This window comes from Alligator sinensis, unplaced genomic scaffold, assembly GCF_000455745.1.
Source record: "Alligator sinensis unplaced genomic scaffold, ASM45574v1 scaffold218_1, whole genome shotgun sequence".
In the NCBI taxonomy this organism is placed as follows: Eukaryota; Metazoa; Chordata; order Crocodylia; family Alligatoridae; genus Alligator; species Alligator sinensis.
Window position 1 is genome coordinate 112091 of NW_005842083.1, and position 25884 is coordinate 137974.

At 38.9% G+C, this 25884-nt stretch overlaps 1 protein-coding gene across 1 annotated transcript in view; it reads right to left on the reverse strand.

The window, feature by feature from the left end:
• The window catches only part of ADGRV1 (adhesion G protein-coupled receptor V1), a 253979-nt gene that overhangs the window by 62512 nt on the left and 165583 nt on the right, over window positions 1-25884 (reverse strand). Inside the window, 14 exon segments of the mRNA XM_025204476.1 lie at window positions 733-881; window positions 2562-2794; window positions 3250-3435; window positions 3557-3695; window positions 4776-4899; window positions 6454-6571; window positions 9128-9292; window positions 13944-14123; window positions 15568-15750; window positions 16187-16363; window positions 17164-17366; window positions 19778-20033; window positions 22006-22152; window positions 24288-24492. Of these exon segments, the coding sequence (XP_025060261.1) occupies window positions 733-881; window positions 2562-2794; window positions 3250-3435; window positions 3557-3695; window positions 4776-4899; window positions 6454-6571; window positions 9128-9292; window positions 13944-14123; window positions 15568-15750; window positions 16187-16363; window positions 17164-17366; window positions 19778-20033; window positions 22006-22152; window positions 24288-24492 (2465 nt within the window).

The following is a 25884-nucleotide window of genomic DNA, read 5'->3' on the forward strand; positions in this document are numbered from 1 at the left end:
AAACTTAGAAAGTGCAAACTTTGATGATACCATAAGTAAAATTAATGATAATGCTGCTATTAATGATGATGATGATAAATATCAACATTTTAATGTTTTTAATAAATACTTTCAGTTGATTCTTGGCTCCAGCCAGCGACTGAACCAGGGTCTTGAACCAGCTTTGGTGCAGGCCAGGGCCAACAATCAGCTGTGGACACCTGGCTTTCCCCCTACTTCGTTGGTGTAGGGGGAGCCCCACCTCATGATCCTGGGCTCCCCCCTACCCTGGGGAGTAGAAAGGGCAGGATTAGGATACAATTCCCCCATCCTAAACTGCACGACTTGCCATGCCCATATGGCACAACTGTTGGGACTGGGGATCAAAACCTATTGCATCTTTAAACAAATGTGTTCCAGGGCCTAGATTACAATGTTTACCAACAAAGGCAAAGACAATATACAAGCCTTCCCTTTTTTACAATGACTGAGAATGAAAAACCTAATGCTATTTTTTTTAGAAAATCATATCACCCTAGACAGGAAACAGTAATTGAGCAAACAGTAAATTGACATTTACACTATATTTACCAAAGGTTCAAAATGAGAAACAAAGGTGTTAGAAGCTTACCAGAAGAAAACTTCATGTAAGTTATGGCAGAAACAAGAATACAATTAAAAAAACTTGATTCTCAATCCTGTGTCCTGGAAACAAGCCCATCTTTTTAAACATCAGTTTAAATGTTAACCTACCTTGCAGGGAGATATACCGTGGATCAAATTCAATGATACCCTCTGCATTGTCGTTTTTTGTTATAATGATTCGAACTGTGGAGACATTTCCTATTTCTGGGGGCTGGTCCACCTGTAGTCCATCTTCTCTAACAGTAAAATCAAACCCACTTGCAAGGGCATAAGGAAGAACATAAAATATAAAAGGGGATAGTTTACAAAACCTATATGGGACTATAGATTCAATAGGTATTTTTGTTCTTTTTACAGTTATTGTTTCTACATTCCCCCTCTTGCCTCCTTCCCTTCCCACACCTCCCAAACCAACATTAGTGCAAGACAGTAGCCTATTTCTGGAAGTGGGTGCTTTTTGTCTTCTTTTCAGTTCTATCTGCACCCAATCTGAAATGGTCACATAATTGCCTGATTGCCCCCTGAGAACAGATGGTAACAAAGAAACCAATCATTAACAAGATTATGTTTCTAAAGATAAAAACATAAAGCCTTGAATCTGCACAGGTTCAAGTAATAAACCTTTGGCGTATGAGGACTCCTGTTGTTGACATACAAGATTAGTTGAGCACAGTTGCCATAATGGTCTGTTATGGATTGAGGCCAAAACTTTTCATGCCCCATAAAGAGAGATTTCAGAGAGGTTTAACAAAATTCCCATATAGGAGTCTACCAAAAATACTAGAGTGCTAATGTTACACATATGTAGCATGTTTAGGAGAGAAAAAATAGTTCCATTTTGTGAAATTCAGAATAACTGGCAGGTATAAACTGAACCAAATGTTACTTATTTGTTGCAAGTAGAATGAGCTTTGGCAATTCTAACACATCAGTCATTCTACAGTAAGACATGCTACTAGCCAGCTGTAGAGGTGGATGATTTCAAAAGATAAAGAAGGAGCCAGATAGAATAAGCATGGCAAGAATAGTTTGACTGAGACAAGGGTTGCATTCATCTTAATCTTGGACTTTACTTTTGTATTTTTGTTATTTTTTGCCAGCTAGAAGTAGGGTTGGTGCAAAAGTTCGTTTTCAAGTAAAATGAAAATAACCCACAAATGTCAGCTTGGTGAAAAATGTGACCTTGTACTTTGGAACAGATTTTGAGTGTTCTGATTTTGTCATGGAATGCTTTCAGTTTTAAAGTTAGCAATTCCATAAGCTTATTTAACAGATCTAGTAAAATTAGGAGCCACAATCTCTGGTTCCTCATTCTAGATAAAATAATCTGTAATTTTTTTATACTTTTACAATCAATTGCAAAGCTTTGATGGGCTATTTATGATAATGTGAAGATTAATTTTAGGGAGTTGTAGTTACCATTTCTTCCAATTATCCTCCACCTTTTATTTAAAATATTCGTGTTTTTCCAAATTATAGTTTGCAATTCAAACATTTTGTTTCAATATAAAATACAATCACTTCTAGCCTCTTAAACTACAGCATTTCTCATTTTATAACTTTTACTCAATTTCAGTAACTAGATTTCACTCATCGATAGGATATCTTCATTTTCTTGCAATATGTAAGTTCCCAGACCATTTGCTTTCTGCATCTCTCCAGAACATCCAAAATAACTATCTTCTTCAAAACTTATGCAGGATCTGCTCTTAGCTTTCATTATCAATCAGTAAAATACTTATAAATCATGTTGAGAAAAATGAATGTTCCCATATTAAGTTTGATCATAGTCTCTCTTATTACCTTGTTATGAAATCTTTTACTAAATCAGAACAGGAATTAGGCAGGGACTCTGCTGCAGTTAGGCAAGATTCCATTTATAGTACGTTTTTGTTTCTGTAAACAATCTTTTCCTCTATAATGAAATATATCTTTACCTTCCCTGGAGCTTCACTTCGGTTATTACAACTGAAAATTCTTCAGGACCTTCAGGAAGGTCATCATCAAGAATTTCAATCGAAATCTTTTTCATCATCTCGTTTGGCTCAAATACAAGCTCCCCTGAAGTGGAAGTGAAATCCATGCCCCCCTCTGCAGTTCCATTTAATGTCTTATACCAGAGCTGCACTTGGCCATAGTATCCACTGGAACGGAAAATTGTGATGTTGACCTGAGGAAGACAAAACATTTTTTTTTTAAATTTCTAGCTTAGAATGAATTACTTAGGCCTCTTTTAAGGACATTATTCTAGAAACACCTTATCAATAAGCTTTACTAAATTAAAATACATTCTAAATTACATGTTGATTTGATTTTTGTATCTAATCAAATTATTCAGAATTGCTCCTCTTCCTCCCCCCCCGCCCCGTGTCTTTTATACCTTCCCCTCCCCGCTCTCTGTCAATCCCAAAAACTCCAAAAGCTTACGCCACAGGGAATCACTCTGTGGAAGGGACTACTCTGCCTCTGCATGGTATTAAACACTTACAGAAAATACTCTGGTTGGATTTCAGTAAATCATCATCAGATATTTAAGGTTAATTTAAAAAGCTAGTAAAATCATCTAAATGATCCATATTAGATTCATTCTGGCATCTTTTAAGTTTTATAGCCTTATTTCAATACCCATTTTTCTTCTTCTGTTGTCTGAAATAGTTCCTGTGAAAATTCAAACCGCCCATAGGGGAAGTCACTAGCAACCATAGTGATATTTGCTGTGCTGTTAGACTCATCTATAATGCCTCCATCACTGATTCCAGTTAGCTGAAACTGGTAGTAATGCTTCTCTTCAGGAACGTTATCATCTAGAGCCTATAGGGAAAAAACAAATAAAGCTGAAGAGGTTTAAAGCATTCACAGTGTGAGATCTACCATTAATAGCTAACCAAAAAGGAAGTACTGGAATAGCTAATGCTATAGATCTCTCTTGTACCTGTATTAATACAACAGCTGCAGACTGCCTATCTCGCATCGTCAAGGTCCCTGATATCTCAGCAAATTCCTTCTGAAGAGGGGGTGTTATATTCCAGTTTACAGTGACCTCACCAAAAATCCCTGGACCACGTACTAGACTGTAGGTAAGAACATATATACACATTCATATGTTTCTGGTTCATGTTTAATTTCATAGCTTTAATATTTCTTATCTATGTCTGACAGCTGATGCTCTGCCAGGTTGCTCTGAATCTGTGCCTGAATCAAACAGGATCACTGAAGCTTGAATTTAATACAGTATGTCAGCACTACAATCTTTACAATTTCCTTTTTGCAGGTAGATAATGCATTGTAGTATCTGCAGTATTGTCTATACTTTGCCTGCCCTATGTACTGGACAATCTTTGGCGCTGGTGCACTACAGAAGGGAAGAGGCAGACCACTGAGCAGCAGGGCCTGTCAGCATTTTGCCGTGTAAGGCAAAAGCATCCTGCTAGCTTGCTGAGGGACCTAGTGGGGATATGCTTTTGGCCGCTACTCTAAAAATCTGGAGCCAACTCTTCCCATGTTACAGCCAGTCTGGCAAACCATGAGGGAGGGCAAGATTTATAGTTCTGCCTACACATTTCCTCTCTTGAGCTAATGCTCTGGGCAGTACTACCTAGCCCTTTGGAGTCCCCAGCCTGCAGCAAAACATCTTTTCCTATACTGGTGTGCTAGAAGAAAAGCGGTATAAATACATGCTGGCATATTTAGATCCTACATGTCCAGGTGCTTAGTTGTAAAAAGGTTTCAATTTATTTCCCATTTCTTTATTGTTTTGCATACCAGCAGACAAAACCAAATACTGATACTTGATTGTGTAGCAGTAATTACACAGGACCAAGTTCTGAGAAGGCATGAACTTTGCAGTGCAACTGACTTTCCACTTTTCTTTTTCATGCTTCAGTAAAAAGCCTCTTCCTTTTAATGCATTCACATCTTAAAGTCTTTGAAGATCCTTCAGGCTCCCCATGTGGTAGGTATGATTCAAATATACTTTGTACACTGTACCATGCTTTTAAAATAAATGACTTTCCTGAAAATGATGTGACACCCAGTTTTCAGAAACAGAATAGATACAACACCCTACAACTTCTTTGGAACATGTTGATGTTCAGCACTTGTATAAAGTGCTGAACATTCAGACCATGAGCAGAGAACTCAGTTTTACCTACCCAATAAATGCAGTTCCATTATAATTTCTGGAGGGCTCCCCAATGAAAATATACTTGGATGATGGAGATATCCTGACAACCCCAGAAGCTCCCTGATCACCAAGAATAACGATGGTTGCCAGACCTGTGAAGAAAAGTCAATGAATAATATTTAAATTAAATGGTATCATAAAACTGACATGATAATAGCAAAAACGGAGATATAAATAACTTGCACAGAATATATAGACCTTGAACTTTTAAAAGACTTCATTAATTAAATACAAAGACCATGCTGGCTATATCACATTATCCTTGTCCTGTATGTGGGCAACTGAGTCAAATGGCCCAATTCTCACCTCAACTTACACTATTTTTATACGGTTACAACTCAATTCCAATTAACATGTAGTTGATGGAGACCAGCCACACTGAAATCCATGGAAGTTAAATAAATAAAACATGTAATCAAGTACTTTAACCAACTTTTACAAAACAAAGGTGTGACAAAATTAAAAAGTGTATTATACAAGTTCTAGCACTAGCATTATATTTACACCTTTCACTAAAAATTATATAGTGGAATTAACAATAACATTATATATTATATAATGATTAAATTACATGATTTATGATTATTGGTAAAAGCATATAAAATTACACATCCTATAATTTAAACTAAAGTAAAATTAAACATAATATATGATAATACATAAACATAATTCAAATGAAGAAATATGAAATAGTAGAGTAAAAAATTAAAACAGGGATTCTATTTAATTTTGGCCCGTTTTTTGTACAAGTAGCATAAATATATTTACAGAGTATAAAAAGGCTGTAAGTTGATAGAGAGAAGCCAACTTGTTTTTTCTTCATTAGTCTATTATTTAAAACTTTCCATTAATGGAGAGATCAATTTTCCTCTTATTTCTTCAAAGAATGAACACCAACACAAACAGTGATTTAGGTTGTGGATTTCATTCTTCCCATGAGAACATATCCTGTCAGAATATGGGGTCCACCACCACCTCCCCATAATGACTGCAGACCTCATTAAAGTGAATTGCAGTCTCGTAATGACCTCTCATTGTGCTTTTATACCTCAGATAGGTTTCTAGGCCAAAAGAGTGTTTATTAATTTTAAAAAAAGGGCAAGTTTGAAAAAAATCTCACTGCCATCATGCTGGTATCTTTCATTCTTAAAATTAATCTTGTTTTAAATATGAGCAAAATCTTTACTTAATATTCATTGCTTGTGCATTACACACAAGAGATTAATACTGGAAAGCCAGCCTGTTTAAACTGGTCACCTATACCATACATTTAAGAATTAGCTTCAGGGCAGGATATATTGGAGTTTATGATTCAAAATCTCCCTTTGAGAGAGAATTTAGCTCTTAAATTTACTTCTTTTTACTTTTTATTTCCTAAAATACTAAATCTTGGTTAGATTTTAGCCACTTTAAAAGGGCAGGGGGAGAGCTGTTTTGATCGGAATATTAGATCTGCATCTGCCTATAGTGATCTAAATTAGCCCTAGCTTTGACCCTGAATGAAGCAGGACTGGAGTGGCTGTTGGTATGCTTCAGTCACTACAAAATGATGCAGGCATAACAGTTGTATCATAAATTTGTATCGATATCCTTTTATAGTGATTCAGTTGTTACATTTGTCTATCCCCACTTGATTATTTCCTTACCATTTATTGGGGATATTTCTGCCTCACCAGTAGAAACTAGCTGAACTGTAAACATTTCATTCCCCTCCAACAGGCCATCTTGTATGGCATGTAAAACAACTGTCTTCTGGGATTCAGTCTGCAATAGAAAGACAAGGAAAACTTACAGTAGTCAAAATTCCTATCATGCAAGGAGTCGGGTACACTTATCTCCTAATAAAGTCAGTGAGAGTGAAGACAATTCAACACATGGCACGTTCTACAAATCTATCTAAATTTTAAAAAGATGTATGCAAAGTTGAAGTTTCCCTCAGATTAATGAAAAACCAAAATCATGTCTTCAAGTTACAAAAAAGCAAAAGTAGCTTCTTTCTGCCTTTATAAGCTTCCCCCCCTGCAAAATTCAAGCTTAAAAATAAAATGAAATAATTTTTAAAGAGTCCAGGATATATCTTATTATGGATCCCTCTCTGCCCATGAGAAAGCCCCAAACTAGGTGGAGCTCATTAAAAATTTTTCCAGCTAAATATTTTTCCTCTAAAAAACACAGATTCAATCAAAATGACACTTTTCCAGGAGAAATATCAAAGACAATTAGCCCATTTTTTTGGCTTTCCAGCAACATACCTACTATCCAGTCCCTCAGAGAGTCAGTTTACAAGGGGTGAGCTCCTCCACCTTCCCCAGTCTAGAGGTCCCTAGCTGCCCAGCTCTCCAAGCAGCCTACATGATGGATTTTGGGCTGCCTGGTTCTTAGGCTCTCCACATTGGCTCCTGCGAAGCTGAAAATCCTGGGAAGCATCATTACATTTCAGAAACACCAAAACATATTTTGTGCAGGAATGTTTTGGTGACTTGAAAGTTAAATATTGCAGAATTTCACGATGTGCTGCCTTTGCACCTCTCTCATAATCTGAAGGAAAAAACAGTTTCCAAAAAGCTCCCTAATTTTTAGAAGAAAATTCTGTTTCCTGGCCAGTCCTGCTTGAATTGAACGCTCCCAAAATAAATGGCACACTTACAAGGGTTGTTTTAGGTGGTAAAAAATTCCAGAAAACTTTGGCTATTCCTACAGCCACAGCAAACTTTACTTCAACAATTAAACGCTTAGAAAAAAATCGGTAAGACTGAAAGTTGATTGCATCTCTGTACCATTATGCATTCGTTTAAATAAATAGGCATTATTGCTGAAAGGTCTAATTGTCAATATATTAGACTAATCAATACGTTACCTGGTGCAATTAATTCAGTTATAAAATAGAAATATCCCAAGATGCACGTTAAATTTTGTTTTACTTAAAATGGATTTTTTCTTGTTCAGTACTTTAGAAAGCCTAAACAGACAAATTAGTCTGTTACAGCCAACTGCCAATAGCTTCACAATTCTCAGATAAGGTTCTTTTGGTAAATCTGGTATCTTTTATTAGACCAACTCAAATAATTGGAAAAATTCTTCTTTGCAAACTTTCAAGTACAAATATTTTTTGTCAGGCTGAGGAAGCATCTGCAGTTGGTCTGTGCTCCTCCTGGATGGAATGAATAGTAAAGAAGCGAGAGGCTGGTATGCATGCAAGAAAGCCAGTCAGTGAAATCATAATTCAGTCTTTTAATGTTGTCTTCATGAATTTCCCCCACCCCCAACATGCACACTATGGTGTGCCTACATACATGCAAGGCAGATATTTCAAAGGCACTGTAACTTTTGCACTTTACTTAATCCTGAAGAAGGGTGATTGCACATGAAAGCTTGCAAAGAACTTTTTTTCCAACTACTCAGTTGGTCTAATAAAAGATATCACATCTACCCCAAAGAACCTTGCCTGCACTTTACTTAAAGCACTTTAGGTACAACGCCTTAAAACTTAATAGACATTCCACAGTTTGGTGCAAACCTTGTGCTTTGCTGTAGTTCTGCAGAGTAGGAGGTAAGGGTGCTGGATGATGCAGCAATTAGTAATTACGACTTTGAAGAGCCCCAGTTAATTACACATGCAATAAAACTAAACTAGATAGGCTGAGATGCACCACTACAGTTTGCCTTGCATTTAAAACACATACAACAAGGTTTAATCAAGATGACTTCCACCATTTAAAAAATGTTCCAAAGATGCCCACATGTATTGTGATGGCTTTAGAATGCTTTAAATGGTGAAAATCATCATGTATATAGGCACCCTATGAAACCTATAACTTGGGCAGCTAATGGCTACTTTGAAGGTAAGCTGGGAAAGTATGCTCTTTATTTTGAAATGGCTGCCTCTTAATTGTATGTTTGATCCCTCTATACAGCCATCTAAGTGTCTGTTAATGCAGTGAGATAACTCTTGCCCATGGCCATTATTAAGATATAAAAATTTGATTCTCTTAAAAGTAATTTACAGCATTTAAAAAACATTTCTTGGATGACTTACAATATGCCAATCTGCTAGAGGGAACAAGCCACAACCTCTTTTCTGAATTAAAGATATTAGATATCTTGCTCATACCACCCTATTGTATTTATTTTCCTCCTGTTTTGTTATAATACAAAACAATGCTCTACTAGTACACAGTTGTGTGTGTATAGGTTGATGCGTGTACACACACACACACACAGAGTCATATACATATAACTGTTTATATATAACTACATACAAAAAAAAAAAAGTTTGTACATGTAAAGAGAACAAATGGGATGTTATAGCACTGGGAATACCTCATTAAAGTGAAGAGTCCCATTCAAAGGAGTGAGGTCATATCTGGCTGCTTCCTCAAGAATCCATATCACTCGGACTTCACCCTTTCCTCCTTGACTCCGACTAACGGTGAGAAACACAGTTGCAGCAGGGTCACCAGGTGACTCTGGCTCCTTAACTGTTACCTGAAGAAAGAAAGGAGAAGGAAAAGTTAGAAAAGACAACTAAGAAAGAACATTAAAATATTATGTTACTATAAACATTACCTTAGGAAAAAAAAATATAACGTTGCTTTTAACACATGAAAATTTATTATTTTCTATCATGTCTCCAAGACACAAGACTGAACATCCTCTGCATAGAGGCATTCTGTTGAATGCCTAGAAAAGATTAGTCACTTAATGTATTTTTGTATCCCTTATGATTCAAAACAATTATATGCAATGAATCACTGAAAAAAACCAGAAAAAAATGATACAATAGCAAAAGGGAAAGCATTCTACATCATTAGACATCTTAAAAGAAATTAAAGCTGTAAAAGGCCCAGTAATGAAAATGGGTAGGTGTGTGCCTGAAGTTAAGCTCTAAAAAACACATCTAAATTGTTAAATAGCCCTGATCTTTTCAAGGTTAAGAACTTCCTTACCATAATACAAAGGAACAGGAGGGCCTAAACCCATCCATGGAGCCCAATTCAGAGAGACCACAAGGGCCAAGATAACAGTTTCCTGGCATCTCTGAGATTTAGAGGAAAGCAGGATAGATTTGCACCTTATAGATTAAGCAAAGTAGTTAGGTAAATAGACAGATAAAGCAAGCTTGTGTGAGCTGAAGCTCGCTTCATCAGATGCTGTGAAAGGATGTGCAGAAAGCAGAATAAAGGAGCAGATTTAGAGAGGCAATAGACCTATGAAGGCATGGCAACTTGGCACATGGAAACCAGTTCTCAGTCTTCCTAGTCCGAGTGGTGTAGGAAAATAAAGGATTATTTAAAAATACATATGCCAGCTATATAGCATATGCAGACTGTAGCTTAATAAAATAGCCTAGCATATTTGTGAAAACTATTTCTTCAATTTAAACCAGAGTGCTTTATAATTTTGCTCCTAAGACATCCTTCACATACACCCTATTACCAGACAAAAAGTAATAATATGACAGAAAAACGGATGCAAATCTGCTAGGCTGGAAAACCAAATAATTCTCTCCTTTTGAAACAAGAAGGAACCTAGTTATATTAAATACTGGAGGCCACATATACACCCCAATATACTATTTGTTGTAGGGACTTGTACAGAAAAAGAAAACCACTTGTGTCAGCTCATCACAAGCATTTTCTCACTCCTTCAAAAAGTGCTTCCTTTCTCTGCAAAATCAAACATCCAAGGGCTTGCTTTAGATGTACCTTCTGCTTATAAAAACTCCAAGGATTAGTGGGAATCAGACAAAGCACCATGTGACCTAGTGACAGTGTGTAGCCAGAATAACCAAATAACCAGATTATATCTTTTATTGGCAGATCTAGGATTTCAAAAGGGGTAACGTATACAGGAGATGCAACTGGCACCCTAGAGGTAACTACATCTCCCGCTACCAGCAACCTTTCCAACCCTGGTGAGCAGATGATGTCCCAGAAGCAGTTCCTGGGTCTTTTTGGGTCCCTGAAGCAGGTAAGAGCCCCTCGCTGCCTCCTGTTCTCAGCAGCCCTGGTCCTCCCCACTCAGTGCCACCACACTTCTCCTCCCCACCCCTCTCCAGCAGGGTTTGCCCAGAGCACTAAAATTATTCATTACATCTCTGGGCACAGGAAGGGGACATGCATTGACACACCTGCTGTCTCCAGCTGACCCAGGGGCAGTAGATGCCCCAGCGGTGCTCCTACCCACTCCAGCTGAGTGCTGTAGGCAGCAGCTGCCTTGGATGCCTGGGAGAGTGACAGTGGTGATGAGTGGATTCTCTCCTTCTTGCACCTACTCCCATTCTGGGCCCAAGCCCCCCTTCCTGCCCCCTGCCCCCCAATGTGTTCCCTGTTCACTGAGAGCAGGCACAGGCAGGTGGGGGGGGCTCCCTACAGCCCAGCTCCCTGCACAGCCATGTCCCACAGCTGGAGCCTCCAGCACAGTGTGGGGAAAACCAGGGGAGAGGACAGGGAGTAGGGACCCGTCTGCTGCCATTGCTGTGACTAGCAAGCCTCACACACAGTGCAGCCAGTCCCCACAGCCCCCAGCTGGAGTGGGGCAGAAGCAACTCTGGGACTTCCTCTACCCTGGGTCAGACAGGAACAGTGGCAGGCAGGTCCCCACTTCCTCGCCTGCCTGCTGTGTGGTCCCAGGTACCTCCTACCAGCCTGAAGCTCCAAATGCACTTCAGGCTCTGCACAGGATGCAGGCATTTGGGACTGTGAGAAACTGATGCAACTAGCATATGAGCTGTACTTTGGAAGGAGGGTGCAATATTGCTCCTCCCCCTCCCCCCCAATCTGCCCAGATACATTTTCTGAACAACCAAAATTAGGCAAATATCCCAAGATACACATATTTAGGCAAAATTACACTAAACTATTTGTGAAATATTTAAAACAACAAAAAACTACATTCATAAAAATAAAGTTTATTGCTTATATTTTCATACAAAATTAAACAATTGGCTAACATGTCACTACGCTTTTTGTCATGAAGACTCTAAATTTAACTGTCATTCCTATGTAAGCTGTTTCTTAGCAACAAAACACTTCCACATAGCTCATATGCCAAAAGCAGTTACCATATTTACTCAAATAGAAGACAACCATGATTGTAAGACAACTCCCCAATAATTAAAATTCTGTGTATGGAAAAAATATAAATTTGTTATAATTTTGCAGGTATAGAATCTAATTATTGGAGGTATGCCTTAAATTTGTCCCCCTTCTACTGCTACAGCTGGGGAAATAAATCTGGGAGTTAGGTAGCCCCTTTACTCTCTGCTTCTCCCCAGCTTTTTCCCCTTGCAGCCCTTTCCCTCTCTTCTTCCTGTCAGATTGCTCTCCCTGAGCACATGGAAGTGAGGAAAAACTTGGAAAACACTGGTCTTGAAATTAAACAGAGCTGCAGTAATTTGTACATGGTACCCATACACCTAGTTCATCTAGAATTGATGTACGTTACTTATTTGAAACTGCAGGAAGTTTTACAATTTTAAGCAGCGGGGTGTGCATGCGTGCGTGCATTCAGCCAAATCATATCAATTGAGCAGAACTCAATTGTTCCAAAAACCATAAGGGTTGAGCAGGCAGAACTCAAATCGTTCTAAACACCATGTATAGCACTACAGCTAGTGAGCATCCTCCAACCCAGGCTCTCACTGTGGGACTTCAGATACTCCCAAATCCATTGGCAGGCATTTTACTTGCAGGCCCAAGCCTGGAGGTCTTGGGATTCAGATGCCCCAGCTTGATCTACACCTACTTATCTACAGTACAAACGTTGTTATGATATTAGTCCAAAGGCAAAAGGCTCATGAGTTCATTGGGCTTTGCCCCAGTAGAATCAACAGCATTTCAAGCCACAGTGACCCCACAGCTCAGCACTGCTCAGTATGTGTGTACTCCAGATACCCTCACAAATGATCCATGTGCCCCCCATGCATAACTGGAGCCAGGTGTTCTTGTCATGAGTCCTGGGATCCTCCAAAAAATGTCTATGCAGATGAAGCACAGGGCAACCAGGTCCAGCTTCACTTCAGGGAGGGCAGGGCCACACTAATCATATGCAACAGGCTAAGGGAGTAGGTAACAGAGGGATTCTGGCTGAACTGTTTGGAGCCCTGTTTGGTGATATTTGCCAGACGTTTAAGGTTGGTAAAGAAAAAGGAATCACTGAAAATGGGAAGGAAAGCTACAGTTCAGCTATGACTTGAAAAAGAGTTGGCACTGTGGGGGACTGTGCTTAATAGGCACTCCCATACATCTTTTTCTTTTGGCTAAGGGGTACTCTGGGGCTCAGTGGAGTGGGTGCATTTATTGTAATAGGAAGCGCAGGTTTCTTAATGTGATTTTAAGATGTGTGATGGAAAGTTTATGATAGAGGATGTATACATATAACTCTCTCTATATATAGAGACATATATTTAATAAAAAAAAACTAACAAAGAAAACAAAACAAAAAACAAGCATTTCTGGCACCAAGGAGAGGGTTATCAGGGCTGGCTTTGGTCCTCTCAGTGCCAGTACCTCCAGGTGCAGTGCCAGTTCCCTGTGCAAGGAACACCTGCACCATTTTTTAAAGGAGCAAAACATTCAGTATCTCAACCTTTTGGGCTAAGATCAAATATAGCATTTTTGGCACCAATGGGAGGGTCCCCCCCCCAAAATAAATTCAATTCCCATCAGCCCATTTGCCCAATATGGGCCATGTCTTTTACACTTGGTGTTGGCCGCATTTAATCAGCTTCATTGTTGGTTTCCACTACTGAGCACTTGCTGCTATTGGCAGCAGTTTAATGATAGACAATGTATTTAATGAAGTTTTCTTGTATGCAAATATAATTCGAGAGGCTTTTTTTACCCCATGCTTTTTACCCCAAGATTTTTAGGAGGAAAAATCTTGTCTTGTATTCTAGTAAATACAGTAATAAATAGAGACAAGGGTAGCAATCCGAGTAAGGATCCCAAAAAGTTTGTAAAGCCTGCACTGAAGTGCATGCTGCTGCATTTCTATGACAACCAGTACTTTTCTAGCAAAATTATAGCTAGCATAGATGTGCCTGTGCTGTACATGCTACCTTCCACTGTAATGCAGACATACATAGATGAATCTTTGTGCTTTTGCATGGAACTACACCATAAATAAAACTTACAGTTTTTTCTTCAAATCCAAATACTCCAACAGGAGAATCATTTGGTGGAATAAATATAGTCACTGTGGTATCGTCCCCAAGACTGGCACCACCTGTCACCCGGATTAAGGTGACAGTGAATGTCTCTAAAAATTCAACTACAGTGTCATCTATTATTGTGATTTCTATTACACCAGTGGCCTGCAAAAGACAAAGAACAAATTAATAAAGACATTTTAAGATGCATCTATGACACAAGTGGACTGTACTTTCCAAATAAAAACTCAAAGATTTGAGTCTTAGATTTTTTAATTGTAATAATGTAATTTAAGATATTGCTAGATAAATTGTAATATATTTTATTATACATATATAAAATTATATTCATCTATATTTATCTATGTAAAATAAGATAAAAAGAAACTAATGTTCAGAATATATTTAAAACTCATTTATGGCAAGTCCTATGAAAGCTGATGAAACCTTAAAGACCCCAATACAGAGTAAATTAAAAAAAAAACCAACAACTTGACAATTATATTTTCTTCTGAAAAATGTTGGGCTAGCTGTTATAACAAGTAATCAGTAACATCACTATTAGCAAAGAGAAGTTTAAACAGAACAAAACAAAACTCTTCTTTGCAGTTTTGTTTTGGGTATGGGACAGTTTAAGCAGTTATGCTGGTGAAGTTAAACTTTGTGTCATACACTGGCAAAGCTCACAAATACACTTTTCCTAAGCCAGTATGAAACTGAAAAGGCATCAAGCATGAATTTTCATGGCCCAGGGAGAGCTGGGACCAAACATATTTGGAACTACACTTTCCCTTACTAAAAGGCACTGCTGAATATTTATCAAGTAACCGAAAAGCCCTTTTAAAATTTAGAAGGATTTTTTTAAACATTTATTTCAAATGTAACAAGGTGATGTATCAAAAAAACATATTTTTTAAAATTAGTAAATTATTTGACAACTCTCCTTTAAGAAAGTTTTTTGTAGTAATACAAACAAACACAATGGTGCACTGCGAATTACCAAACTCTCTTCAAATTCGTAATCTGAGGTCCTGTTGGTATAAATGTTAAAAGATAAGTGTTCAGTCTAGATGATTCCTGCTTGTTTCTTCCGTTATATATCTCTTTATCAAGTAACAACATGCCCTCTGTTCTGCATTTGGTCCTAACCAAGATTTCATTCACAAAGCATATCTTTTTTTTTTTTTTTTTTTTTTAAACGTCCAAGACCACTTTTCCTTCCTCCTGCCAAAATATCTCATTTGTCTCTTAATATGACATGAAATCTAAAACCATACATACACAACTAAAGAAACAAACAGCAAGCCACTGTTTGATTACATCAAATTATGGGTTAATCTGAATTTCTGACTTAGCAGGCAATTGATGGGCACATAAAGGTATAGGAACAGCCTAGCCAACATATACCACGTTTCTCTTAGTTTAAACACTAAACTGCCATTAAAGTCAATGGGACTTCTCACATGCTATAAGTGAAGCAGCCGTATAAATGTCTGCAGGTTTTAACTGAAAGTCTTTAGTGAATCAACACTCAGTTTTTATAGAAAGAAGATAAGAAAGACCCTGCCTGCATATCCCAGAAAGGCTTATATTTACAGTAAGAGCATACTTGTCCTTCTGAAAATGTAAGGATTCCATGTGATGGAGTGAAGTCTTCCAGGCTAGCAGTGGCAGGTACAGCTTCCCAATAGAGATCTACTGATTCAAACCTCCCAGCCATCCGAATCACTGGCAGCTTCAGTACATTCTCCGGTGGAGGCACTTCATAACCAGGAACAGCTCCACTTATGTCCTAAAAACGCAGAAAAAACATTGAGTACGATGGCAAATGGTTTCTTTTTTCCTATTCTCTCCAGAGGCCTGAGGCTAAATGTTTGCCAGAAGTGTGGAACTATGCCCTAACACCGCATTTAGATCCTTTGATATATGACCTATAAACAATATAGTATTTCTGATCTTTACTATACAGGTAACACCACAAAGATTAAGGTGATCATTTGATTTAGATTTACGGTAAACTAAACCGCTGTTTTTTAATGCTTCTTGTTCCCAAATAAACTAAGTATATTTGCAGTAGGGAAACTTGCACACAGAAATAGTCTGTCCAGCATATGGCCTGTTATTCATTACAAATTACACTTATTACCTGAAATATTTTTACTACAAATTTAAAATGCAGCCTGAAAATTGCTAGAACACACTATTCTGTATTTTAGATCCAGTCTTACCCTGGTAACATTGAAGTTAAATATTCCTCTGGGGTCATCATTTTCTTCAATCATTATCTCAGCTATTTCTAACCCAGATCTCTTCACGCTTGGCTGCCCTCCAGTGACAGAAAAGTCTACCAACTGCACATCAGTAATATTGATTATGAATCCTTCATGTAATTCTGGAACATTATCCTGTAAAAATATTTTTAAAGTGTCACCTCCTTTATAAGCTCATGTTGTAAAATGAATATTATGGAAGAAGGGAACTGACTGGGTAGCTGTGTTGCTGACTAGGCGTGTATCAGATAAAACTGCAACAGTTGGGATTATATAACCAATTCTCTGCCTCATCACACCATCTCTGAAAGGGAAAGAAGGGTTTTTTTGTTTGTTTGTTTGTTTTTCTTCTTTAATACTCTAGTGACTTTGAGGACTTGAAGTTGTCAGCCAGAGCTAAAATCTACAAGAATTTTAATGAATACTGCCGGCTGCATTCTTGTTTCTTTTTCATATAGGAAAGCAGGCCAGAACTCCAAAAACTCAGAAAAGGCTTGAAGAGTAATATCTTCTCAATTTTGATGTTTTGATCACGATAGAAATCATTACAGCTATTGCACTAATTATTTTTCCTGCAAAACTGGAAACCAACTCTGTTAAGGCATATAAAGTTAAATTATTGTGCCCTTTCTGAAGGAGTTCCAAATGAAAATCTTAACACATTTCTATGAGGGTTTTGAATTCACCAAAACATTTTTTTTCATTCCTACAGAAAAAGGAATTGGGTTGGAAAAAAAAGCACTTGGAAAATTCACAAACTAGTCACCAGTGTCCAATTCTGCTGAAATGGGTGCACACAGTTCTATTTAAAAAGCCAATGTTCCTCTAACAAGATTTCAGAACCTTGCCCCATTTCTTCTTCCTTTGTACAAAACCACCTCTATGTTTCCTTTTAAAACATATACATCTTAGCCAGGAAAACTTCAATTACTCACAGGCAAAATGGTGACTCTGACATAAGCCACTGTTGTGCCCTCTGCCATAATTATTTTTTCCTCTTCTATTATATAATCTTCATTTTTTGTGGCTTGGTTGGAGGGCAGGAGTGAAAAATTAGGCTTTGAACTTAACTGCACTGAAATGTCTCCAACAAATCCTTGTTCTCGAAGAATTTGTAAAGTAACAATAGTTGAAGTTTCTGCAAGAAAAAAAAATGGGAAATCTCTATTAGCCTGTTAGTCATCAAGATATGCTTGCTGTAACTCTTTTCCAGATGATTTTTTCTTTCACTTCACTGAGCTAGAGTTGTCTGAATCCCTCACTGAAATCATTTAAATGTTAGAGTATACATCTGATCTTTAAAATCCCAGTCAGGACCCTCCCCGTTTAGTGAATCAAGCAGTTAAACACCCACAGGAACTATCTGGATTTTTGCAGAGCATATATAGCATATAACAACACATTCCTACTTGTTCCCAGCCAGCCCACCTATTCTAGTGGGCTTCATATATTTTAAATCACTCTGAAGACACTATTAATACTGATACAGAAAAATACCTCTGAGGCAGTGTACGATACCATTTACATTTTACGTACTAAACCCTACAAGTAACATCTGTATTTACCTGAAATGACAAAGTGAAAATGACAGAAATGACAGCTCAAAGCATGGATGTAGGACTTTTTTTTACCTGGTGGGAAAGGACTTTAAGCCTGAAGCTGCTAGTGCACAGGAGGTTGGGCAAAGAGCTTTTGAAGCTCAAAGGATATACAGAACAATGGGATACAGACTAGTCTTGGAAAAGGGAGAATTCTATCTAAGAGCTGGATGCCAGGATAAGGAGAACAGGAAAACAGTGTGGTGGGGCTATACTCACAGAGGAAAGAATATGAAGTTCACGGGATCAATAACTGCTGGTTGAAAATATGTAGTAAGGGAAAGGTCTTCAAGTGACAATCATTCTGATTCTACAGACTGCCTAGTTGGCCATCTATAGCTGTCCTACAACAGCTTACTCTGAAGAATACTAGCAAAGCTGCAGCAACACCTCAGACTTCATTTCAAGCAAACTTTTGCCTCCCTACCCAGCCAGGTCTTTGTCTCTCTATTCAAATCATGCAGAATGGAGGTGGAGAGTCCTATTAATTGCTCTGGAGTAGTAAATGCATAGTGGCAGCACAGGAACGTCATATACCACCTCCCTTCCGTAGATTTTCTCTGGCAGCCTTTTGCATTGTGCAGACAGACAGCAAGTTTGAGCCATTAATCTTAATCTAAGTAATATCCTGTGGCCAGTGTAGAATCTGCAGGATTAAACATCTCTGCAGCATGTGATCTATAAAGGCAATAATAATATTTCAAGGAAGACAGAATAAACTAATAAATATGGAAGAGTCCCTTAAAAAATAAATTCCAAAATGTTAGTATTATTTTACAGCTTACTATACACCAACTACTCTTTAGAGTAGGGCTGGCCACAAATTTCTCACTATGATGGAAGTTCCCTTTTCAGAAAATCAAAATTTTCTCTAAGGAGGAAATAAAAATACACAGGAGCCTTCCTGGTAGACATACTTAGGCAACCTGGTCTCTGAGCATTCAGGCTTCTCACTTCCACCCCCTACAACCCAGGTACCAGGAAGGCAGCTGAGCTGCAGAAAAACAAAATGATCCAATGTTCTGACCTCTTCTATCTCCTCCACAGCTAGTAAGCATCCTGATGGGCAATCAGGGAACCTGGACACCAGGACAATCAGTCTAGGACAGCCTGCCTATAATGTGCTATATCAATTTCACTTTCTACTTGCATGGAGAAAGTGATATTATATTGACAAGGACAGGTATAGGCAGGCAGCTGGCAAGGTGAAAAATCTCATTTCAGTTTTTTGAAATTAATTTTTTCTGACAATCATTTTCCACAGAAGAAAAAAAAATAGCTTTTTCCTCCAATCAGACACCTCTTCTGGCCAGCTCTATTTTTAGCAATTAGGAAAGAGATTCTATAAACTAGAAAAAAAAACACCTATAAAATCAAGTTAATAGCACAATCAACCAGAAGTCTTCTTAAATAAACAATTACTGAAGATTTTTGAGTCTTTAAAAATAAAAAGTGGCATAGTTCTGTATGTCTAAGGATGCTTGTCTGCTAGGGTGCACTGCTTTCACTGGTTAACTGATTGTAGTGTAGTGACAGAGTGGTCAAGATGCCTTGTTATGCAGCTCCTAGACATGTGAGCTTGGGCCCTACTTTGGATTTGTCTTACAGGGTACCCTCAATCAACCAGCAGTAATTGGGTACCTGGTCACTCAGGCTGAGAAGTCAAAACCAACTGGATGTGATGCAAGCCACATCACTCTCTTGAATCCACTCGCTACAGAAACTAGTATACTTTAGTTATGGTAGCCATGCAAGACTACTAGGTTTTGCACTAGGTTTTGGAAGGATTTTTGATGTCACTATAGTTTGGAATTTTGCTCAAAACTAAAATATTTTTTTAAACTGTAGAATAAAATATTACTAGTTAAAAACCCACATAACTGAGTTTGTAAAGATGCTGATTTTGAAAGCCACAAATATTTGTCTTGCCAGGAAAATAACACCAACCTACCTTCAGGCTCTGTAACTTTAACAAAGAGAGATTCTGCATGCCAGCCAACTACGCCGTAGGGAGAATCATTAGGCAGAATAGTAAGCACAGCCCTGGCCCTCTTCGAGTCTATGATAGCTCCTCTTGTCAGATCCTGAATACCCACAGTAGTGACATGGGTAAGTGTGATAACAACAGACTCTGCAAATTCTGCGATGCTGTCTGCAAGAACCGTCAAGGTGATGGTAGACAGGGCTTGACCTTCTGAAAATGTAATCTAAAAGTTTAAAGGGTGGGGGGAAGGTCAGACATTTCATTTTGTTTTATACTGCTGTTCATCTTCACTATGATCTGCCTTTGCATTCATGAAATGTGCAAAACTAAAAGCATTTAGGACAGAAAAATAAGTGAAAGGGATTCAGAGAAGGGATCCAGGCAAACAGAAAAATGAGTCACTTGAGAAAGGCAAGTAAATAATTGTGGCAAAATAATCAAAAGCACAAGATTCTGATAGAGCAGGAAATACATCTTAATTAGCTGTGTTACTTTGGGAGATAAACACCCATACTGCTCAATGACTTTAGCATATCTGCAAAAAGTCAAGCCACCTTAATTAAGAAGCATTTAAAATGGATTTAAGTGACATCCCATTCTGAAAACGGCGGCCTGACTTGAAGCAGAACAACAATAATTTCAAAATAATTATGCAGCTGCATTGAGGCTTTTTCTATCAAAGACTCTAATTTGTTGCTGTGCTTTCACAAAAATCAAGAAACTGAAAAAGTCAGTACAACCTTGAGCTGAGCTGAGTTGAAGCACAGGAAGTATTTGTGCAAGAGTGCTAACTGCAGGAAATCAGGTTCCAACTGCTGGGAAGGAACGGCTTCTGATGACCATGGACTTAATTTTGTCCCACTTGATCTGAAATAGCTGTCTATCAATTATACTCAATAGCCCCATTTGCACCAAAGTTAACAACAGGACCAGGACTTTCCCTTTGAAGGACAACATACCCTTTCTCTGAGCTCCAGTACTAGCAACCACATGAGGTTCATAATGAGTTCTGGGTGGCATCTTCTTTACATTTACTTTATTGTGAGTTTTTGAGGGAGGGAGGTGTAATGGGGTCCCCTACCCCTGTTAATAAGAGTCAGTGTCCACGAGGCTACCAAGTACAGCAGGCACAGGTGGGAGAGTTAAAGGGCAGCAGTGCAGGCAGCAGAAGGTCAGACAGCTCATTAGATGATTAACAGCACCTGTGCCCTGTTACAAGGGAGAAGGGGGTCAGATGACTAGAGGAGTCGTCAGTGCTTATGTAGCTCTGCCTCTAGTGCTAGAGATTCACTCTGGTCCCAATCCTGGAAGAAGGAGGTCTCTTACACAGACATAAATTAGTTTGTGTTGTGTTGGTTTATTTGAGCCATGGTGCATGGCAGCAGCTACTGGGGAGTAGGGAGGTCATGGTGGGTGCTTGGGGATGGGGCTGCATATTTGATTGGTGAGATCTGGGTCCACAGAAAGACTGTTGGTCAGGGGGGTGGCACTTATGACAAAGGTCTGTTAACTGGGAATGCTAGGGAGAGAGCAAGCCCTGGTAGAGCCTAAAGAAGTAAGTTTGCTAAGGCCAAGTGTAAAGAAAGACACCCTGCTCAGGGACCTAAGTTCAAAGATTGGGCCAAAGCAAGAGGACCAGATGAGTAGGGTAGACCTCAAAGCTCACTCTGGTATTTAAAGGTTGACCTCCCAACTTCATATTTATTTTCCAACAAGGCAATACCCCAGGGAGGTAGAGTGAGGAACAGGCACCATTGCTGACCACAGAAGCGGGCCCTATTATAGGAGGGAATGTTTTAGTGATTTTAATATGAATGTTTAGTTGCTCATTTGACATCCTTGCTGTGTCCTTTGTCCCAAGTCCTTTTCCCTTCTTCTATTTTACTCCAGTTTTCTCTAAGAATGAATGTTGTTTATCTTATAATCATTTATCTGCGATTTCCTGTAACTATTATTTTTGAAGTAGCAGAATTTATCTGCTACCCTCACTTAAGTAAATGGAAATATTGAGCTCAGAGAACACACAGCCTGTTTGTCATAAGGTGGGTCAATAAGTACTAGGAGGGAGGAAATGGGGAGCTGTACCACATTAGAGCATCCAAGATGCCCTGTGAGAGAGCTAAAACTAGGACTTATGATATCATCTAAAATATTTTAAAAGTTTAGCTTTGTTAATCAGCAATATTATTGCATACCATTCCTGAAACTGGAAATATATCACTAATGCTCCCATTGGCCATCCACTGTACTGTAACTCGGCCGTATGTTCCCAGTAAACGCTCTACATTCAAGGTGATTAAATTGTCTTGTTCCATTTCTTCAACTTGCTTAGATAAAGAAATCTGGAAAAGTATAAATGTAGAAGGACCATTAAAAACAATATTCATATCTGGAAAACACATGAAGAGCTCTTACACAGATCAATTACTCAAAACCATCCTGAGGTAGCAGGTACAAAAATTCTAAAAGTGGTTCATAACGCTGTTTCCTAAATTCCTGTGTTTTTTAGGAGATTAGAGCCAAAGAAAAGAAGGCCTAGATTCCCTGAACTGCTGGCAGAAGTGGCAGCAATATTCTGGGGCCACTTTGGGATAGAGGGTTGGGAGGAATGAGCATATTCCAGGGATAAGCCAGGTCAGGAAGCCAGGGGGTTAGGCACTGAGTGGAGTTGTAGCAGAAAACCCCTTTTTCTCTTGCCTGCAGTTGCTCTCCCCTCCTCGGATATGTTTTTCCTTTTCTTCCTTCCTCTTTCTTTCACTTTAAGATAAGGAATTGTGTTTTGAAATTTGTGTGTGTGCATTTTGTATCTCCCCTTGTATTTTGGTATTTTTATCTATTTGTGTGCCACGGCATTACTTTTGTAGCTTATATTTTATACTCCTCACCTTTCAACTAAATGTGTTTAGTTTCATAAGTAAGTTTTATACATTTGTAACAATGTTAACAAGGGCAGGAATCAAACTGCCCTTCCCTGTATCAGGCTGGCCCCTGAAAGAGCGAGTGAATCAGTGATTGAATGTGTAATATGGTAGCAGGCAGCAATTAACACCTAAGGAAACTGCAGATCAACCAACGGAAGAACTCAATAGAAGATAATGTACAAACCGGGAAATCTCTAAACGTCACTGATCAAGGGCTAGAAGCCCTGGCCTGAGTTAACCAACGCTGGGGACCAACTTTTGGGCTGAATATCTCCAGACCGACTGCTCCCAGAGCCCTATTCAAAATTCATCAACGGACTCCCAAACCTGCACGTACATGCAGACGACCCCTGGGGCTGACAGATGCCATCCAGTAACCACCGAGGGGAAGTCCCACGAGGGTCAACAACCCCTGGATTGGGCAAACCTGAAAACTGGGGAGTCGCCAAAGTCTGCCAAGGACAGATAAAAAGCAGTGAAAAGTGACCCTCAGGGGTGCCCTCTTGATCTCCAACTTGACCAGCACCTGACCTGTCCAGCCAGAAGGACCAGCCGGCGACCCCCTTCTGGAAGATAACACCACGCTGAAAGAAGCCTCAACGACAGACTCCAGCGCCTGTGGGATAGGTATACCTGACTCTTGTAGCTTGCTTGTGTGGGGGGGGAGGAAGGACCAGCCCCAAGGTTTATGATTTAACTCATTACAGTGTTTCAATCCGTCTAATAAACCAGAATTTTAAGGATCCCAAGTTGGACTTTTGTAGCCAACAGAGTCAGAGAGAAAGCTGGATTGAGAAGTCAGGAGATCAAGTACAGCATCAGAGCACAAGCCAGAGAGCCCAGACAGCAAGGTGGTCTGGGACCAGGTTGAGCCCTGTTGTCCAGACACTTCCTGTTCCAGGTTAGGGGTTTATATAGGGGGAAGTGGAGGGTCAGCTGACCCCAGATGGACACTTCAGTGACAGGGAGTGGGCAAAGGGTTAGGTCCTGCTGTAGACTTCACACCAGTTTTGACGAGCCTGGATAGCTGGCCACAGGGTAGCAGGCCAAGATCTGTGGCCATGCCCTCAGACCAAGGCCCCACACATGAATCTTCAAAGGGGCTACCTTGCCCTGTGACATACCCTAATAAGCCCATTGTGATAGATCCTACAAGTATCTTTTTCTCTATTTCCCACCACTCCAGTGTTCCTCCTGTATTGATAGTGACTGGTCAGTCCTTTGATTACCACAATCGTTGCAGAAATAATACATATTTTGGAACCATTTTCTTTCCACAATCTTTTTCTAATATTTAATGGAACCTGTCTTACTCAACATGGGACCAAAATCTCTCAAAGAGTTGAGATGCTGGAACTGATTTTTTTTTTTTTTATTGTTTTGGATCCTGCATAGTTATTTACATTTGTGCTATTGGGTATAAAATGTCACTAAACTAGTTTGGTTTACGACAGTGGAGAATCAAACCTATCTGTTCAGTTTACAATACTTTGTGTTTCTATTTGGCCCTTGACAGATTATACCAAGACTCTAATGATGTAACTTAGTATTGTTACCTGTGCAAATGCAATGACTCCATGGGCATGGTCATTAGATGGAATAATTATGTTAACATAACCATTAGCACCAATCTCTGCACCCCCTTTAGGGTTTTTCAACCATACACTGAAGAACTCTTCTTCCTCTGGGATGATATCATCAAGGATACTGACTGCCAACACAGCATCCATGTCTCCAGGTTCAAATATCAATTCACCTGAACTAGCATAAAAAGACACACAAAATATTTATAAATTAAGGCCAGTTTTTTATCATGGCAGAAAGGAGAAACATTATGCCTTTGCTATGTATGGCAAAAAAGGAAAGTGTCAATTTCAGTTTCAGAAAAAGAAAGAATGTGGCACGTGACTTTCGTAGGGATGTTTAATGTTTTTTCTTCCTACTAGAAATTATGTGAAAAGTAAAACAGATCCTAACCCGCACCACCCTGATCGCATACAGAACAAACGTGTAAAGCGTAAAGAAGCCTGCTTAACTGAGACCCAGTTTGTTCAAGTAAACATGTATCATGATTAATATAATATATGAATGAATATTAGAGAGCTATACAAGTCAATACACTTTTTCATAAACTGCATCAAAAATAGACTAAAACTACCTTACAATGCTGCAAAAGTTAAATATAAAAAGTTCCTAAACATGAATAATTTATAACATAATTTTGTAGCACTGTGTGCTCCTTATGTACATGCCAGCTAATTGCATAATTTGCATAAAGCATAACAGTGTTAGTCCCAGCTTGTTACCTATTTCTTACACTGTAACAAAGAGCTACATATCAATTAAGTGCGTAAACAGCTTAAATGCATAGATAGCATCTTTCAGTCCTGCACAGTCTACTTTGTAACCTAACTGTGTCCTGTTTAACTGTTTAATTGGTGAAACTGACTAGGAGCAGTCAATTTCAAGGCTTCTTGATAGGTCTTGTAAATTAAATTGCTGCTATTATTGGCACAAGTGATCTTGGGAAAATAAAATATAAGGTGCAACAGAACAGCATAGGCAGTTCCTATAATTAATGAGCATTAAGTAAGAGCCCAGAGTTTTTTCAGTCCCAAGTCAAATACTTACGGTGCGTCCAGACAGGCAGGGATGTTTGGTTCCCCGGGGTAAGTAGTGGTGATGCATCTTGTGACGCCACTTGTCTCTGGGGAACGTCTGTGCCACATGGCAAGTTGCCCTCAGGTAGGGTAGGGGAGGCTGGGGCTAGCACTGTGCTGGCCCCAGCAGCCTTTTCTGGGATCCTTGGGGGGCCTTCTGGCTCTGCTTTTCAGCAGTGCACGCTGGCTGAGCATGTGTTACTTTGGGGGGTTTTTTCACATTTTTCTGACCCCTAAATATCCATATTATTTAAGTTTAAAAATTGTTAAAATGATAAAAAACCCAATGAATATAAAACTCCAATGTTTAGATTCTGAATCAAGAAATAAATATTGGACTTTGAAATGTTCCCCCCCCCCCCAAGCAATTATTTTATAAACTGGGGGTGTGATACAGAAGTGCTTCACACACATTTTATAGTGCCATAAATGAAGACCACTTTTTATAGCATATAAAAAGTTACAGTGCTTTTAAAAATGACGTAAGTACAGT